Source organism: Xenopus tropicalis, chromosome 3, assembly GCF_000004195.4.
Source record: "Xenopus tropicalis strain Nigerian chromosome 3, UCB_Xtro_10.0, whole genome shotgun sequence".
Lineage (NCBI taxonomy): Eukaryota > Metazoa > Chordata > Amphibia > Anura > Pipidae > Xenopus > Xenopus tropicalis.
Window position 1 is genome coordinate 145,273,134 of NC_030679.2, and position 19,704 is coordinate 145,292,837.

The window sequence follows — 19,704 nt, forward strand, 5'->3', positions numbered from 1 at the left end:
TATGACCAAAAGAATCCTTAAACAAAGGATAGGAGAACATCAACATCATTGGTATGACCAAAAGAAGCTATAAACAAAGGATAGGAGAACATATTTCTAACATCAGATAGACTTTGACACTCAGGGAAAGTGATGATCTGGACACTATGGACATACAGGACAAGAGAAAGATCAGAAAAATAACTTTAGTGGGCAGACATTATTACAAACATGGAGGTAATCCAGCTGGTTTAAAGGTTACAGCCCTTGAGAAGGTGAATCCGGGTATAAGAGGTGGCAATTTGGATGGATTCTGCTCTCTAAAGATGGATCTATATACTTGACTCACTTTCTCCAAAAGGACTAAATGAAAGTCTATCTCTCTCACACATACATATAACCTGGTCTCTTTATATTGTATTAACTACATCACTGACTATAATAATAACTCATAGGTGTGTCCTTCAATGATGGGTTCCCTGGTAATTAATTCCTCCCCTCGGCAGAAAATACAGATGCTACTGTTTCATGTAATATAATAAACATTGTGCCAGGTACTGACTGAAGTAAATGGTGTTACTTTTGTATAATATCCATTGTTTAGCGATAGGCAATAGATCTTTAACATTGTATTCGTACAAGTCTGTCCAGAGGATGATGTCAGCATGGGGAGGAGGGGGAAGATGTTTAAATCTCGCGAGGACTGGCCGGCTCATTGCCTTTGACTAAGCCCAATATGGGCGAAACGCGTGTCAGGCACTATAACTAATAGTAGCACTGGGTGAGTTACTGGCAGGCAGGGAAGCTGCAGGCTTAAGAGTTGGAGACCCAGAACAGGATGCAGGAAGTTTTACTTAATAACAGTGTCCACAAAATGGCGGCTGCCTGCTTGCTGCAATTGTGAATTCGAAGGCTGAAGAAAATAAGAATAAAATAATTTATATAATGTAAGTGAGGTTTACTTTGCCTGACAAACACAGTAGAAAACAATTTGGAATTATTTCTTAGGGTGACAGGTCCCCTTTAAAGAGCAGGGTGTGTATGGGAGAGGGAGTTGGCACAACTGTGGATTGATTCAGTTAATACTTGGCTTGAATTACATAACAACTGCAATTGTTGTAGACTGATGTGAATGGTGACTCATTAGTAACAATAAGTCTAGTTTATCCCTTAACCCATAACACGCTCTATACAGGCACTTTCTAACTGTGTTTATAAATATGGGTGTATATCAACGTTTTCCTTTAGCTCTACCTGAATAAAAGTTACGTTTTAATACACTGAAGTTCCATCACAGAGATATGAACTATATCTTTGATATATAAATGCAAACTTGATTGTCCTGGGGGGTGGGGAATAGGCAGTGTGGTTGTTTTCTCTACTTTCCACCCTATTTCTGTTTATGTTTTTTTTCTCTTTCTTCATCTCTGTATTTATACCTACAGAAAATTAGGCATGGGATAAGGTTACATGCAATGACCATAACTTGAGGGAAGACACTTAATTTGAGAAACAAAAAAATCTAAGCTATCCAATGGACGAGGTGGCCGAGTGGTTAAGGCGATGGACTGCTAATCCATTGTGCTCTGCACGCGTGGGTTCAAATCCCATCCTCGTCGGTAGAAACTTTCACTTAGTGAATATTTTCCAAACTTATCAACTGCAATAGTCCATCTAAGAATCTTTATTGTCAGTACATTGCCCCAATTACCTGATCTGAGCCAAAGTAAGGAAGAGCTGTGGATACACACCCTTACAAATCTGCCAACATTCTATCCATGTGCATAGAAAGTGATATTGGCAGATGAAGCCTTTAGTTTGGACAGACCCACTCTTCATCAGATAATCTTCCCTTTCTTCCTTCCTAACTTCCTTTCAATGAAGAAGAGGTCAGATTCTGTTAAAAGAAAGGAGTTGAGCAGGTCCTAAGCCAGTTAATAAGGGTGAAGGCATTGTTTAGATCCTAATAGGTTGTCAGAATGCAACTCAGTTAGCAGAGGTGCCTGGGTAATGAAAAACATGGATGGACACTATAATGACCGGGCAACATCCATCTAGTTGTTTGCAAATCCAGTGACTGGTTACGTACCTAGGAATAGATGCTGTCGATCCTGCACACAGTTAGACTGCCACTGGCAATGTATTGCTATGTAGATCCCCATCTTAATTTTGGAACCTGTGAACAAAGATGACAGTGAGAAAATTACCTGGCAGTTGTGATTTACTTGGCCTTTCATTGTAAGATCTAACCAACGATGTCTTAGAGAAGGACAAGTAAGAGTTTGTCAAGAAAATTTGATCTTAACACTTAAAATACAACAATTTGAGGCCGGTGTAACCTTTTGCAACTTTGCTTGTGTTCATAACATCAGATTCAGAAAGATAGAGTTAAACTGGCAAAACTTGGTAAAGATAGATATAAATAAACCTTATCTGCGCTCAAAAGATTAATTTTAATATAAGTGTAAATATGTAACAATTCAACACTTAAAGTCTAGCTGAGAAACCGTGTATGAGAAAAGTAAAGAAAAAAATTGTATCTTGTGAGATCTTTGGCTTCATTGATTCCACTTATTAATTAGGAAATCTATTGACCAACCTTCTTCAGATGTTTCCTGTATCTTGTGAGATCTTTGGCTTCATTGATTCCACTTATTAATTAGGAAATCTATTGACCAACCTTCTTCAGATGTTTCCTGTATCTTGTGAGATCTTTGGCTTCATTGATTCCACTTATTAATTAGGAAATCTATTGACCAACATTCTTCAGATGTTTATTGTATCTTGTGAGATCTTTGACCAAGGTTATTCAGCTGTTTCCATTATGTTTTATGCTCACTAAAAAAGCCACCAAAATATGATCAGGCTTCACCTACCAGTTGGTGCTGTGGCTTAGTTGGTTAAAGCGCCTGTCTAGTAAACAGGAGATCCTGAGTTCAAATCTCAGCAGTGCCTTAGTTTTCTTGACATCTTTGTTTCACAAATGCCATATTACACAAATCCCATAAACAGGCCAACCTGGGAGTGATTTGACACTGTAGCCAAAAGGTTGAATGGTCAAGTACTGTGAAGTTGGCCACCCATGATACAGAATATACAGATGGTATTAATTTGTGAGATATTTTCACTAGAATCATGAATCTTATTTATAAAGCTAGAACTATCAAAATAATGCATAAAAAGCTACTCACATTTTATCAACTATTTGTCTATAAGATACTAGTTGTAGTACATGCCAGCAATGTAGAGAAGGTAGAAATCACTAAGCTCTAGAACTGATCCAACTATCGTCAGGTGTCACTTCCTCCAGCAGGGAAATTAGATTCTGCTGTTTTTCTGCCCATCACCCAGGCCAACCAGCAGAGGGCGCTCTGGGCTGCAACATCTGCTAATATCATCAAAAACGATTCATGCAAATTGTAAAATAGCACTTAAAATAGCACTATAAGTGATTTTACATGGTATGTCCCCTTTGCAATCACTGCTTGATTGGACCAGAGTTGGATTCTTGGAATTTTTTTTAATTCTGTTTTTCCCTCAACTTCACAGGTCAATGTGTCACTTACCTATCTGTACTGAGTTAGTTTCCCTATGGGACAGACTGGCTGTGATGGCCGAGTGGTTAAGGCGTTGGACTCGAAATCCAATGGGGTTTCCCTGCACAGGTTCAAATCCTGTTCACAGCGTAAAGCTTTAAAAAGCACCATTGTTTAGATAATTAGGCATTTATGCAGATATGTGTAGCACAATGTAACCCCTGCTGATCTGGATTCCAACCTGGGCACTAACTCAACTTCAACTTAAGAAACTCAGAGTTTCAACAATTTAATGTAATATTTCTGGATTTGCCATGATGCAATCAGTTGGTAATACCCAAAAACTTTTACGAACTCACAAATGATTCTGATGGCACTCCTCATCCATAAAAGCGACACCTGGAAAAATAATTTATGGTCAAGGTATACAAAATGGCCAAATTCATAAATTGGATTTTATTCCATGTTAGTGAGCCTTCACAGCTGCCACAGTGACAAAAAAAGGGACAGATTTTGTAGCCCAACCAACCAAACCTTTTTGAGATGAACTGAAACCTTGATAGTGAGCAAGATCTGATCCCCAACATGAGTTGACAACCTCACTAATGTGAATGTTAATAAATTCCATCAACAATGTTCAAAATCTAATGGAAGGCCTTCCCAGAAGAGAAAAGCCACATATAGCAGCAAAGGAAGGCCAACCTGATATTAATACTATTGGTTTAGGAATGATGTGTTGGACAGACAGGTTCCAGATACTTTTGGCCATATAGCTTATCTGTTAGCGTGTCTGGGCATTAGATGGTCGATTAGGTAGTATAATAATATATATATAATTTATGATACCATTTTGAAAAATAATTCTAAGATTGAAGTTCATTGGCAAGGCTTGCCAAAGGCATCAATCTGGTGCTGTGGCTTAGTTGGTTAAAGCGCCTGTCTAGTAAACAGTAGATCCTGAGTTCAAATCTCAGCAGTGCCTCAGCTTTTATGATGCTTGTATTACAAATTTGATATTCCACTCTGTGTAAGGTGACCATACATAGATCAACTCAACAGTTATGTGACTGTCTGTCCAGAAGTCTAATTGTTTACATATTTTGAGATACGGCAATGTAACTGAAGTGTAATTGTGTATCTTTGAATGGTATGGTAAGTAGTAGTCAGCAAGGGGTCACATTAACATGAAATAGAAAAGGTGATTGTTGATTAGTGGTTGATGCCACAAAGTTAGCCCTTGGAAATATCATCACTGCGAGGTTACCAATCCTGAGGGGCCTGTAGGCAATTGTGCCACAATTATCTTCTTATGTAGTGACAAGTTTTACTCTCAATAACAAATTAGATGAAGATTGCAGAAGATTATCAACAATTATCTTCAGTGTCTCCAAAGGAAGAACAGCCAATGGGAGCAGGGAGAGATAATATAAATTCATCAGCCTAAATTGCGAGGCCTGGGATACCGAGTGAAGGTCTCTCAGGCCCCTTCTCACTCAGACCTCATTAATAAAGGAAGTATCTCTGTAAAGGTAAGGGGATAAATAGATACACTAGAAAATTTATAGACTGTTTATGAGAGATGCAGATATAGATAGATGATGATGATGAAGATAGATAAATAGATAGATAGATAGATAGATAGATAGGTAGATAGAAAGATAGGTAGATAGAAATGTAGGAGAATTCAAAGATAAATTGACAGATGATAGATAAATAGACACATTCCCTACTCAAAAATCAGCATGACCAATGTTGCATTGCATTGAGATAACAGAATGTCTTGTGTCTTCTCTTCTTCCCTAACATCTATCTTCTTCATCTCATCTGTTCTTCCTAGCATGGTCTTTGTGCCTGTGCTATTTCTCTCTTCTCTCTTTTTCCTCTTGCCTATTGTTCAGGCTCTGCCCTGCACCCTGCACAGCCCCCAGGAAACTGGCTTTATAAAGGATGGAGACCTCATGATCTCAGGACTTTTCCCAGTTCACACAGCTTGGATCGATACCAAATACCTATTTACAGAAAGAAACCCGCCCTTGACATGTTCATCGTGAGTTGATTTCTCTTATTTCTCTTAATTCTCCTTTCTTGTTTGTGCCCTTTTTATGCTCTATAATGCTGTGTTTCTGCTGTCCTGTTGACCATGGAATTCAGTAGCTGTTGGTATCTATATACTCACTGCTGTTGAGAAACAGAACTACAAGAGTGAAATCCCTTTTGTATTCTGTTGCCCATTTTAATCTTTTTATTTAATGTATTTTTTATTTTGAGCTCATAGCTTCTAACCATAAAACACTCATGTAAGCAAGTGCTTATCCACCATGATTCTCGGAGAGTGAAAAGTAAGGACAATACTCATCAAAAAGATGTTTTTACAAGTTGTTGGGAAATAATTTGGTGCACGTAGATTCTGCTATGAATGTAGAATGAACTTGCCTAGTTCTGGTTTGTACATGATTCTTATTGAGTTTTTTTTTTGCTGCTCCCCTTGACTACTTACTACTCATTCTTTCTTTGTCTTCTTTACTCTTAGATTTAGCACCGTATTATACAGTTATGTTCAAGCTATGGTGTATGCCATTGAGGAGATTAATGCAAACGATTCCCTTCTTCCCAACATCTCCTTGGGATACAAAATTTTTGACTCCTGTATGCATTTGTTCCAAAGTCTAAGAGGCACACTGTGGGCTCTCACAGGGCAAGACCACCCCATACTTAACTACGAGTGCCACCCTAATGTTCCCATTGCTATTATTGGAGATGCCACTTCAGGGACTTCAGTCGCAATGGCAACTCTTCTGGGTGTCTACAGGTACCCTCAGGTAAAGGCAGTGGCTGACAAACATTTCATTTTTTTTTTAATTTTATTTTCCTTTTTATTATGTATATGTATTTAAGCATTTTCTTTTTGACATTTTTTCATTGTATTATTGTTGGTTGTGATCTGGATTACCATGCTGATACTCACACACAATTGTCCTTTGTATCTCAAACATTTTTATGATGTTCATTCTCTTCTAGGTTAGTTATTCTGCTTCCATGTCCTCTTTCAGCAACCACTTTTTGTATCCTTCATTCTTCCGTACCATTCCAAATGATGCCATGCAGTCTTTGGCTTTAGCACATCTTATTTCCTACATGGGTTGGACTTGGGTGGGCTTGATATCATTGGATGATGACTATGGTATTGACGGGTCCCATGTTTTAAAACAGGAGCTCTATAAACTGGCAGTGTGCATAGCATATCACGAGTCCTTTGGGATAGAAAGTTCTTCCAAAAGGATCCAGTCAGTTGCCAATATAATTGACCAGTCATCTGCTAGAGTTGTCATCATCTACTCCAGGGACCCCTTTGTTAGTATGCTGATGGAATATTTTGTAGAAAGACAGGACACAAAGAGGATCTGGTTGGCTACTACTGGATGGTCAAATTCACAGATGCTCCCCACAAAACTGTTCAGTCATACTGTGATGGGGACCCTGGGCTTGTCATTACATCAAGCTGAAATGCCATGGCTCAAGAAATTTCTACTTAACATCCACCCCTCCACCTCACTTCCTTATGATATCTTCATAAAGACCTTCTGGGAAATGGTCCACAATTGCCAGTGGCCTGAAGAATATTCAGTAGTCACAAATGGAACTGTTTGGTGTACGGGTGAAGAGAAACTGCTTAGGTTCAAGTCTAGTGTATATGAATTTGATGAGTTTGACTTCAGGGTACAGTACCTGGTATACAATGCAGTTTATGCTGTGGCATATGCTTTACATAACTTGATCTACTGTCTGACAGATGAGGAACCATTTCAATGGAAACTGTGTAAAAATAAAACTGATGTAACACCATGGCAGGTAGGGCATTTTATTTATTTTCTACATTTTTTTCTGCATGACATTTTCCTTTCTTCTTATTATTGTGTCTTTCTTTTCACTGAGAGTCTCAAAAGTCCATCTCTGTATTATGTCCAAAATATGATGACTTTTTATTAACTCATAGCAACCAGTGATTACATAGCTTTACATTATTATCTGTATGGAGGGCATACCATACTGTCTCCAGGTTTTTCCTACAGACTAACCACCAATGGTGTAGGGAGCCCTTATATAGCACCATTTTTTTCTTAGGGGAGCCCTGTGTCTTCCGAAGGCTTTCTCCCCCAGTGGGTTATATGTTTTAGCTGATGAGCGAATTTTTTCACCAGGCATGGATTTGCAGCGAATTTCCGCATTTCACCATTGGCGAATTGTTTCTAGCGAAACTTCTGTGAAAATTTGGCGTGAAAAAATTAGTTGTGCAGAATTTTTTTTGTCGTGCGTCAAAAAGGGCGCGGTAGAATCAAAATGGGTGCAGTTATGTAAAAAAAAAGGGTGTGTCGCATCAAATCAGGCGCAGTCACATCAAAAAGCATGGGCGACAAAAAAAATAGATTCGGTAACAAAAAAATAGCCGCGGGCGACAAAAAAGACATGGGCGACAGAAAAAAAATGCACGACAAATCCGTTTCTTGAATTTTTCGCCATTTCACGAATTTTACGCCGGAGTAGAACGGGACAGAATCGTTAATCGCTAGTTTTAACTTCTTATCACAACACTCTGGTCCACTCATTTCATCCCTTAATGACATCAGGATATATGAGCATGTAACTAATACAGAAGTAGAGCTGGACAGAGGGCCCAGTGGAACTGCAGAAGCAATTTGTGATTCAACTAATAGTCCCTGATATCAAATATGGTATGTATCTTTAAGATATTCTTCCAGTGAACAATTAATGTTTATTCATTGTTCATGTATGTTCAATGTAATGGCGTGGGGAGGAAAAGACCAGAGACACTTCATTTTAGTATTGGGGCATTATCCAAAAACTTCTTCCTTTTTTGCTTTGTAGGTGTATCACCACCTGAGGAAGGTCTCTTTTGTCAATAGGATGGGGGAGCAGATGTACTTTGACCAGCATGGAGATCCACCTGCTTATTTTGATATAGTGAACTGGCAAAGGAGCCAAGATGGCACCATTCAGTTTCTGAAGGTTGGATGGTACGATGCGAGGGCACCACTGGGGAAGGAGATTGTCATTAATACCACAGCCATCCAGTGGATCACAGGAGATACAGAGGTATGGTACTGAAACACTGATTTATTAAAACCTTTGAGATTTTTTGGATGCATTTTCTTGAGTTTTTGAGATTCATTTATAAAAAAGGTTTTATAATATTGCCACCAAGAACCCTGGTGACCTTCTAATAAAGTCAATGGGAAGTGTTTCTTTTTAAAGATTGAAGCTATTATTAGTGAAAAGCGAAACAGCAAAAATTCACGAAACACATAGAAGTCAATAGGCAACTTTTTTTATGTGCAACATGCAACTTTTTTCTTACTCCAGATGCATTAAAGCCAATGGGCATTTTTTGTGGCAACTTTTTTGTCTTGGCGACTTTATTGTGAATGCATGCCTGGCGAAAAAAGCTATTATACAGTTTCAGTTCTTTTCACAAGTTGATGTTTTAAAAAATATAGTAGAATTAGAAGAGGCACATTTTTTTCTCCATGAATCAAGATGATTGATTTCGGGATGAGAATGCTATTAGTTGGCGTCTGAGTTCTGGAGAAAAACACTGCACTTTGCACTTGAAACCCAACAAGCATAACAGTTACATTGGGTGGCGCTTTGCTGCATTACTTGTACTTTCTCTTTATATAAGGGAGAAATAGATCAAGATCTTTTTATATAAAAGTAATCTTTATACAACATGGATAATGTGTTTGGCATCTATGTCTCTTAGACAAGGTTCCGGCCCATATGTATCTTTGAATAATATGTGTCTTGGCACCCTTTCCCCTCAGGTTCCACCCTCGGTGTGCAGTGAAAGTTGTGCCCCTGGATACCGGAAAGCTGCCGAGAAAGGCCAACCCATCTGCTGCTTTGATTGTATTCGCTGCTCTGAAGGGGAAATATCCAACCAAACAGGTAGGATGAGAATGGGGGTATTTTATTCTCGACCTTTCAAAATCTTGCAACCTCATTTATTAAAAATTTAGTGCAAAGTGGAGAATGAAGTGCTGCTGGCTCAAGGTAGTGTTTACGCATTTCGCCATTGGCGGATTTTTTCCACATTGAACAATGGAAGAGAAGGCAAGATGGCGCACCCTGCCTCTAGGCTAGAGCACATTTTTAAGTGCCCTGTTAAATAGTGGGCCTGGCAACTTGTGGATGTATGATATTGCCCCCTGGTGAATCACATACAAGTTACAATGTCTCATATCAGACATAATTGATTAACAGAGCTCTTTTGCTTTAGCCTTGTAAGTAGAATATTAACCTTAATGACCAATCAATAAATCGTTCATCCCATATATATGATCACATTCACATAGTTAGAACATTTTCTTTAAGGTGATGCCATTAATGTGAATCTCTGAAAACGACATTACATTTTTCGAATGAATTATGTCTTTAACATTGTTCTGCATTGGACTCATGTTCTAGATTCCAGTAATTGCTTTCCTTGCACTGCTGAGACATGGCCCAATGAGGACAGAACTGAGTGCCTGCCAAAGCCTGTAGATTTCCTTTCCTTTGAGGAGCCCCTTGGCATCACCATTACCTGCACTACCATCTTCAGTTCCTTCAGCACATTGACCATCCTTTGTGTCTTCATCAGATATAAGGACACTGCCATTGTCAAAGCCAATAACCGTGATCTTACTTATGTCCTCTTGGGCTCACTATCATTGAGTTTTCTCTGCCCCCTGCTTTTCATTGGACAACCTCATAGATTTACTTGCCTCTTCCGCCAGGTGACTTTTGGAGTCATCTTTGTGCTCAGTGTTTCATGTGTCTTAGCCAAGACCGTTATGGTTGTCATTGCCTTCCGAGCTACCAAACCTGGAAGCAACATGAGAAGGTGGCTGGGGCCAATTGTTCCAGGCTTAATAGTATCTGCCTGTACAAACCTTCAGCTCTTCATTTGTATCTTCTGGATGTTGTACTGCCCTCCATTCCCTGAAAGAAACTCCAGGATCAAGATTGGGGTCATCGTATTCCAGTGTAATGAATGTTCGGACACACTGCTATGGTGCATGGTTGGATGCATGGCTTTTCTGTCCTGTGTCTGCTTCCTGGTGGCATTTCTGGCAAGGAAATTACCAGATACCTTCAACGAAGCCAAGTGGATCACCTTCTCCATGTTGATATTCCTCAGTGTTTGGATTGCCTTTGCCCCTGCCTATCTCAGTACTCAGGGCAAAAACATGGCAGCAGTAGAGGTGTTTGGTATCATCTGCTCAAGTGCTGGCATCCTTGTTTGCATTTTCCTTCCCAAATGTTATATTATATTACTAAGGCCCGACCTCAACACACGTGGGAATATTCTGAACAACAGGTCAACTTACAATACATAGCTATAATTTGTATAAAAATTAGATTTATTTCTTTTTCAGGAATAGAGACCAGCATCTACTGACTCCAGGCTCCTTTATTTATTAATCATCTTCTATCAGATCTAAGAGACAAGTTACATAAGACATTAAAATTATATATACTTGAACTTCATCCTGTCCACATAGTCATTGATGAGTAGAGCTATTCCTACTGGGTATAGTTATGGCAGGGTACCTGTGGGCTGCCCACATGGTCAGGGAATCATGGATTTTCTGTATGAAACCCAACAGTTTTGCAGATATTCTGTGGGTAACTGATCTAATGCAGGACTCTAGGTTGGGGTGTAAAAGGGTTTGTTTCACATACAGAATAAAAGTGTAACAGTCTATCATGGCCCCAAGATGTCAACAGTTACCTAAACAGGAAAAGTAAATCAAACCAATGGAAAAAAAATCATCTTTATTACAAATAAGGCTCATTTACTGACACCCTGGGTGCAAATGCAAAGGCACTAAGGGTGATCCTAATTGCTCATGTTAAAATCATGGTGGGTACAAGGCAGCTAATTAGTACAGGCATCCATTGTGGCCTGCCAACATCTGCTAGACACACAAGTTAAGGGATGGGCAGGGGTAGGACATATTCCCCTCATGAATACAGCACCTCTGAAGGCAGGTAGAGATGTATTAATGGAATTCATGTGGATGAAAATGCTATATATCAAAGGGTCTAAATTTTCTTGATTGAGTAATCAATATAAAAGCCGACATTCATTCCTCTTGGATGGCCTCCAGAATACAATCTTTCAAATTCCACTTCAGGTTTCAGATACTTCATTATCATTATATAGTGAATATGTGACTGCACATAAGCAGTTATAAACTAAGATAAAGTTTAAGAACACAAAAATGACCATCTATATTTATATATCAACACTTTGGGTTAATAATACCTACCAACGATGCCTCCACAGGGCTGGATAGGGTAGGATTAATACAGATTGAATATTAAGATGTTAACACTGCTAAGATGGCAGCTAGACTGGTGACTACCTGAAATTACACATGGTCACATGGTAAAGTATGGTAGGCTAGAAAGGACATTTCTAAAGGCAATCACAATATAAGCATTAAGAAACCACTAGGTGGCGCAATAAAACAACAAACAGTGCTGAAATCATAATATAAGCAATAAGAAATCACTAGGTGGCGCAATAAAACAACAAACAGTGCTGAAATCATAATATAAGCAATAAGAAACCACTAGGTGGCGCAATAAAACAACAAAGTGCTGAAATCATAATATAAGCTTTAAGAAACCACTAGGTGGTGCAATAAAACAACAAACAGTGCTGAAATCATAATATAAGCATTAAGAAACCACTAGGTGGCGCAATAAAACAACAAACAGTGCTGAAATCATAATATAAGCATTAAGAAACCACTAGGTGGCGCAATAAAACAACAAACAGTGCTGAAATCATAATATAAACATTGAGAAACCACTAGGTGGCGCAATAAAACAACAAACAGTGCTGTAATCATAATATAAGCATTAAGAAACCACTAGGTGGCGCAATAAAACAACAAACGATGCTGAAATAATAATATAAGCATTAAGAAACCACTAGGTGGCGCAGCAAAACAACAAACTGCTGAAATAATAATATAAGCATTGAGAAACCCCTAGCTGGCGTAATAAAACAACAAACAGTGCTGAAATCATAATATAAGCATTAAGAAACCACTAGGTGGCGCAATAAAACAACAAACAGTGCTGGAATCATAAAATAAGCATTAAGAAACCACTAGGTGGCGCAATAAAACAACAAACGATGCTGAAATAATAATATAAGCATTAAGAAACCACTAGGTGGCGCAATAAAACAACAAACAGTGCTGAAATAATAATATAAGCATTGAGAAACCACTAGGTGGTGCAATAAAACAACAAACAGTGCTGAAGGCATAACAGCATTGCTGATAAAGGCACAGGGGTAGTCCGCGTAAGCCAAAACCAAAGATATTTTATTGAATAACTGGATACTGAGGATTTATATACAAGGATTAATATATATACTGAAGGAAGCTATGTCTGATACATGGTGCAAAATGGAAATCTTTAATACAGAGGTTAATGGTGGTGAATCACATTCTCAAAAGCTAAATAAATTCTATTTTAAGGTCCGGTAAGTGACCAGTAAGTTAGTCAAAGCTGCAAAACAAGGATAGCTTTGCATAATTTGGCCACCAATGTGCAGGGCCAAAATGGGGCTGACTGAATCCTACAGCCGGACTATGCTTCAATGCGTCGATGTGCTCCTCATTCAAAACTGCCTGATAGACATCTGCCCAATTTTTTGATATGGTTCAGGCACACTCAGTCCACTGGACCAATAATCAGCCGACCTGGACCCTTGGTCTGAAACCGGTATATTTTATTGGTCTCTTGATCAAGGAAAAAGCTGTTGTGTAGCCACTAAGCTCCAGGCTAGTAAGGTGCAGACAGTTAGTGCAATTACAGTTACTAGTTCATCCCTTTCTCTCCCGCTAATTTCTCCTTTCATTTATTAACGCTGGCATATAAGATCTCTGGTTCTTTCTTGAGCTGATCATGTGACTTTGCTTGTTCCAAGGGTTCCAAGTTGAGTTGGACATAGACAACCCCTTGAGGGTCCTACAGGCAAGACAAGAATATAAATAAGGGTAACTCAATGCAATATGCTGCCTACAAGGAATTGTTGCACAACAGGAAAATGCATAATGGAAGTTTTATTTATATAATAAACATGTTTTTGCTAAAAGGGCCTTAATGGGAAACTATCCCCCAGTATGAATACGTAACCAACAGATTTATATTATGTTAAGTGGCCTATTAAAGAATCTCCCCAAACTGGAATATATATATCAGTAAATATTGCCCTTTTACATCCTTTCCCTTGAGCCGCCATTTAGTGCTGGGCTGTGTGCTCCCTCAGAGATCAGCTGACAGGAAGTGATGCAGCTCTAACTGTAACAGGAAGTAGTGTGGGAGCAAAAGGCAGAACTCTGCCCATTCATTGGCTGATGGGGCCTAGCATGTATGTGTGCCTTGGCTTGTTTGTGTGCACTGTGACTCCTATGATCCCAAGGGGCGGGGCTTAGTACTAAAATTGGCAGTTTTCTATTTAGGATTACCCAATGGCACATACTGCTAAAAAGTATATTTATATGAAAATGGTTTATTTAGATGAAGCAGGGTTTTACATATGAGCTGGATTAATTCTATCTTAGTTGGGATCAAGTACAGGTACTGTTTTATTATTACAGAGAAAAGGGAATCATTTAACCATTAAATAAACCCAATAGGGCTGTTCTGCCCCCAATAAGGGGTAATTATATCTTAGTTGGGATCAAGTACAGGTACTGTTTTATTATTACAGAGAAAAGGGAATCATTTAACCATTAAATAAACCCAATAGGGCTGTTCTGCCCCCAATAAGGGGTAATTATATCTTAGTTGGGATCAAGTACAGGTACTGTTTTATTATTACAGAGAAAAGGGAATCATTTAACCATGAAATAAACCCAATAGGGCTGTTCTGCCCCAATAAGGGGTAATTATATCTTAGTTGGGATCAAGTACAGGTACTGTTTTATTATTACAGAGAAAAGGGAATCATTTAACCATTAAATAAACCCAATAGGGCTGTTCTGCCCCCAATAAGGGGTAATTATATCTTAGTTGGGATCAAGTACAGGTACTGTTTTATTATTACAGAGAAAAGGGAATCATTTAACCATGAAATAAACCCAATAGGGCTGTTCTGCCCCAATAAGGGGTAATTATATCTTAGTTGGGATCAAGTACAGGTACTGTTTTATTATTACAGAGAAAAGGGAATCATTTAACCATTAAATAAACCCAATAGGACTGTTCTGCCCCCAATAAGGGGTAATTATATCTTAGTTGGGATCAAGTACAGGTACTGTTTTATTATTACAGAGAAAAGGGAATCATTTAACCATTAAATAAACCCAATAGGGCTGTTCTGCCCCCAAGAAGGGGTAATTATATCTTAGTTGGGATCAAGTACAGGTACTGTTTTATTATTACAGAGAAAAGGGAATCAGTTTTTAAAAATTAGAATTGTTTGCTTACAATGGAGTGTATGGGAGATGGCGTTTCCATAATTTGAAAGTTTCTTTCTCCAGATAATGGATCCCATACCTGTACTTCCATTATCCAATAGCCTTAATTCTGTAGAGCAGTTATGGGGCAGTACCTTGTTCTACTGGGTATTTTAAAGGTTATATAAAATAGGAAAGTTTTTGTTTACAATGATAGAAATAGTTTTCCTGTTTCATAACCAACCAGGAAAAATGTCCCACCCCCTGTGTCACCACCTATCCATGTGACATCATGGTCCCGCCCCATTACATTTTCCAATCCGGTTTTAAAAAGTGAAATGGGAAGCCTATAAGGAAAGAGAATGAGATTCTCACCTGGTCGTTTTTCTTAATATCTTCTATTTTGTCATAGATCACGGTGCCTGCAAATAAAGTGAACAAATAGCCATATAAATGTAAGCTAAAGATTTAAGATTTTGAAAGTGAAACAAGCATAGAGATATAGGGCGTGGCCCTTTTAAAGGGACCTGTCACCCTAAGAAATAATTCCAAATTCTTTTCTATTGTGTTTGTCAAGCAAAATAAACTTCACTTACACTATATAAATAATATAAATCTTGTTAACTCCAGTCTTGGAATTCACAATCACAGGGAGCAGAGAGCTGCCATTTTGTGGGTACTGTTATTAAGACAAGCTTTTATCACCCCAAAATGTTGTGTATGTGCCAGAATGATGCCCATGCCCATGTACTGGCTACACAATTAGATAATGAAGAGGGGAGGGGGAAAGTGAGTGCTGAATGGAAAGTGAAAGTAATTGTCTGTTTTTTACTGAAAGGCCAGTGATACATTGAGATTTGAGCCTATTGCCCCAGAGAGATACACTACAATGGGCTTTGTGCCCCCATCCCCAGCTCCTTATGACTTTGGCCTCAGCCTGTAGAGACAGATTCCTTTGCCTGTATCTGGGTAACAGGCCATCAATATATGTGGTAAGAAAAGGACTGGACACAAAAAAAAATCCCATAAACCATAGCACTGATATAGTATATAACATTTTTTTATTTCTTACCTGTATCTTCTGGTTTGTTCTCTTGAAAATGGGCAAGACGACTTTAAAGATAAAGACATTAATCTCACACAGAGAAGGAATCGAGTGTAGCTAGCTGCATGTCTTATAGAGAGATGGACAGAGTTGTACAGACAGACTGACAGATAGATTATTATAGATAGATAGATGATAGATAGATAGATAAATAGATGATAGATGATAGAAAGATAGTTGATAGAGACATTATAGATAGATAGATAGATAGATAGATGATAAATAGATGATAGATAGATAGATAGATAGATAGATAGATGATAGATAGATGATAGAAAGATAGTTAATAGAGAGATAGATAGATAGATAGATAGATAGATAGATAGATCGTTGATAGAAAGATAGTTGATAGATAGATAATAGAAATATAGTTTATAGAGATATATAGAGAGATAGTTGATAGAAAGATAGTTGATAGATAGATAGTTGATAGAAAGATAGTTGATAGAGAGATAGATAGATAGATAGATAGATAGATAGATGATAGATAGATGATAGATAGATGATAGAAAGATAGTTAATAGAGAGATAGATAGATAGATAGATAGATAGATAGATAGATAGATAGATAGATAGATAGATAGATAGATAGATAGATAGATAGATAGATAGATCGTTGATAGAAAGATAGTTGATAGATAGATAATAGAAAGATAGTTTATAGAGATATCTAGAGAGATAGTTGATAGAAAGATAGTTGATAGATAGATAGTTGATAGAAAGATAGTTGATAGAGAGATAGATAGATAGATAGTTGATAGAGAGATATTTAGGGAACTGATAAATTGTGCCCTATCTCACTGGTAGGCCCCTATTTATTTGGACAGCTATAAAGGGTCCTCTGTGTAAAGGGAAGTAGGTCCCTTGTTCCTGAGTCATAGCATGATCTTTTGCAGTTCCACAGTTTGGCGATAAGGTGGCACTGTGATATAGTATAAAAGGCTGAGCTGCCATAAGGCTGGAAGCCATTTTTGGTGAAAGCTCTCCCCCTGAGTAAGCAGGTGGGGAGATTGTGGTGGAACCTGGGTATAGGGAGGCTCAGACAGGTCAGGCATCTCCTGTAATAGATAACACTAGATAGACAAACAGGGATAGCTAGTGAGCAGCTTTTGGCTCTGACAAGGATTTGCAGAGGGATTATTATCCCAGAGTAGGGTTACCAGTGTACAGACCTAGGGTTAGATAATTCATCACCCAGGTTCCACTGGAAGCCATAACCTGAAAGCTGGGAGTAACCCATTGTGCCCTGCGGGGAGAGAGTCATTGTGACCATTTGTCGTAAGTACTGTATGTTCTGTGAGATGCTACTACCTACATATATTGCACTTGTAGTTACTCCCAAGTGGCTGTGTAAATAAACAGTCCATGTTCAACGTTAAGAACCACTGGCGCCCATTTATTGAGAGTTACAGTAACACAACCACCTGGCCTCCAACTCAAGCGAGGGCTCACACCTGAGGGAATACAGTAAGTCTCATTCTGGGTTATATATGGTGTGGTTTATGGTAACTATAAGAAGTTAATTTACCATAAGCTTACAGATAGATAGTTGATAGAGAGATAAAGAGATAGATAGTTGACAGATAGACAGATAGATAGATAGATAGATAGATAGATGATACAGTAGATGACAGATAGATAGATAGATAGATAGATAGATAGATAAATAGAATCATTTACCTTTCCTTTTTGCAAATGAAACCTGGGGATATTGAGAAATAAATAATAAGTTATGGCCATATCATACTTATAGCTTTATAGTAGATACAGTACATTATCTTATTAATGAAGGAATGTGAAAATCAGACGCCAGTAAAGCAGAAGTTCTATAAATATATGAATAAGGGGAAGCAGGGACTGGGGCACAGGCACAGGCTGGGAAGTGCTTATGCCCTTTATCTAATTGTGCCCAATGCGGCTGGCAGTGTGGGCGCAGAAGCAGCAGAAATATCTCTGTTTGGGACCTTTGTTACTTTTTTGGTAAAGCAGAAGTTTCTTAATATATTCCTAAGTCTCCATCTTAAGGGTTTAATATTTTGGTTACAGGAAAACACAGGTCTCTTGCTTGTCTGCTCTCTTTATCTGGATGTTTCAAAGACAGAAATGGTTCTCATTTCCCCATCCAATGCCCACAACATCCAGGAGTGTCTACAGCACTCCATTATCACCCCATCTCCTAAGGCTTTGGGGTTATCCTCAATTCTGCCCTGTCCTTCACTCCTCATATCCAGTCACTTCAAATCGTGTCACTTTCACCTTAGGAATATCCACTCCCCCCCACCAAAAAAATACACATTTATTTTTGCCCTTACCAATCAGGGGTCAATATGTAGATGTGTGGAGTCTAACCCATAAGTGTCTGACCCCAAATACAGGTCCTCCATGTGGAAACTAGGCAGGGACACATCTACCCCTAGGTCTTGACTTAAGTCCCCACTATGTGGGTCATACAACCAGGACGTCTAATCCTTCTATTCTCCTTGCTGGAGCTTCAGGCTGCCCACTAGCTACCCTTATCCTACAGGTGGCCATACACGTAGCAATTTTGATCTTTCATGTGACCATTGGTCGCAGGAAAGATTGTTCCCACCCTCCACTGATGTTCAGTGCTGAATCATCAGATATGGAGGTAGAAACAATAGAAATTCTACCTCCTTCTGCTGATTCAGCCCTGAACGTAGATTTTGCATGGGCGCCTTCAATGGCACCCAATCAAAATCTTTTAACCTGGCCAATTGACGAGTTGACAGATATCTGTAGCCTTTTGCAATATTGGTCGCCTCGTCGAGCCGCCATACATGCACCGAATATCGTACTACACAAGATTTTGTATGATAATATCTGTGCGTGTATGTCTACCTTAACACTCACTCCTGGAGTGAGCTATTACAGAATTATCTTCAAATTAGCTTCTTCTACTGGATCTACCTCCCCCCAGGCTCTGAGCACCATCCTTCCCATCCAACAGGTGTGATCCAAAGAGGCTAAGCTCATGTTGGCTTCCCCTTTTATAGAATAGAACAATGACATCTACTGGCCAGATACTGAACTGCCAGGAAATTACACTAACACAGGAAAAGGAAACAGCTTCCCCTCCCAACAGTAAATTAGGGCCACACTTAGCTGTCTAAAACTTTATGATGGTGCCTGAATAAGGGGTAACTAAACTTTCACCCACACACACCTGATACTTTAATTGCATTATCCCCACATTTTTCTTCTGGTAAGACAAGCACCTCACACTTTCAGGTACCAGACAAGCACATCTGTGTGCCTAGCAATACAACGCTATAATGGCAATACAATTAAGGCATTTCTTCCCCTGCACAGGGCACTTAGTAGGGGAAAATCTGCAACTGCGGCTCAACCAAGGTCAGAAAGGTAAAGGGGACAAAACCACAAAACTGGTTGTGACCTGTTCCTTACTTGGGCTATGAAGGCTAACAATAATGAACACAATATATACACATACATTTAGATGCAGATAGGATACATTAACTCACCTTTGTACCACAGGAAGGTCAGAATCCCACAGAGGAGAACCACAATAAGGGTAGCAGTAACAGTAATAATAATAATATCTGTGTAGTCGGCTGTT

At 38.8% G+C, this 19,704-nt stretch overlaps 1 protein-coding gene, 1 long non-coding RNA gene and 2 other non-coding genes across 4 annotated transcripts; 3 read left to right on the top strand and 1 right to left on the bottom strand.

The window, feature by feature from the left end:
• The first annotated feature begins 210 nt into the window (after positions 1–210).
• LOC100486303 (extracellular calcium-sensing receptor) lies at positions 211–10,912 on the top strand. The gene is made up of 7 exons (XM_002942750.4): positions 211–216; positions 5,414–5,562; positions 6,046–6,334; positions 6,534–7,232; positions 8,400–8,627; positions 9,356–9,479; positions 9,999–10,912. Exons 1-7 carry the CDS (start codon positions 211–213, stop codon positions 10,910–10,912), a joined length of 2,409 nt encoding a protein of 802 aa, XP_002942796.4.
• On the top strand, positions 1,517–1,598 carry trnas-gcu. Its single transcript has one exon. It is a non-coding gene; the product is annotated as a tRNA-Ser (tRNA).
• Positions 3,584–3,665, top strand: trnas-cga. Its single transcript has one exon. It is a non-coding gene; the product is annotated as a tRNA-Ser (tRNA).
• Positions 10,913–12,772: 1,860 nt separating the features above from the next.
• On the bottom strand, positions 12,773–19,695 carry LOC105946969. Its single transcript, XR_004221888.1, has 5 exons — positions 19,610–19,695; positions 17,787–17,808; positions 16,074–16,114; positions 15,377–15,423; positions 12,773–13,568 (listed from the first exon to the last, which is right to left on the bottom strand). It is a non-coding gene; the product is annotated as an uncharacterized LOC105946969 (long non-coding RNA).
• Between the last annotated feature and the right edge of the window lie 9 nt (positions 19,696–19,704).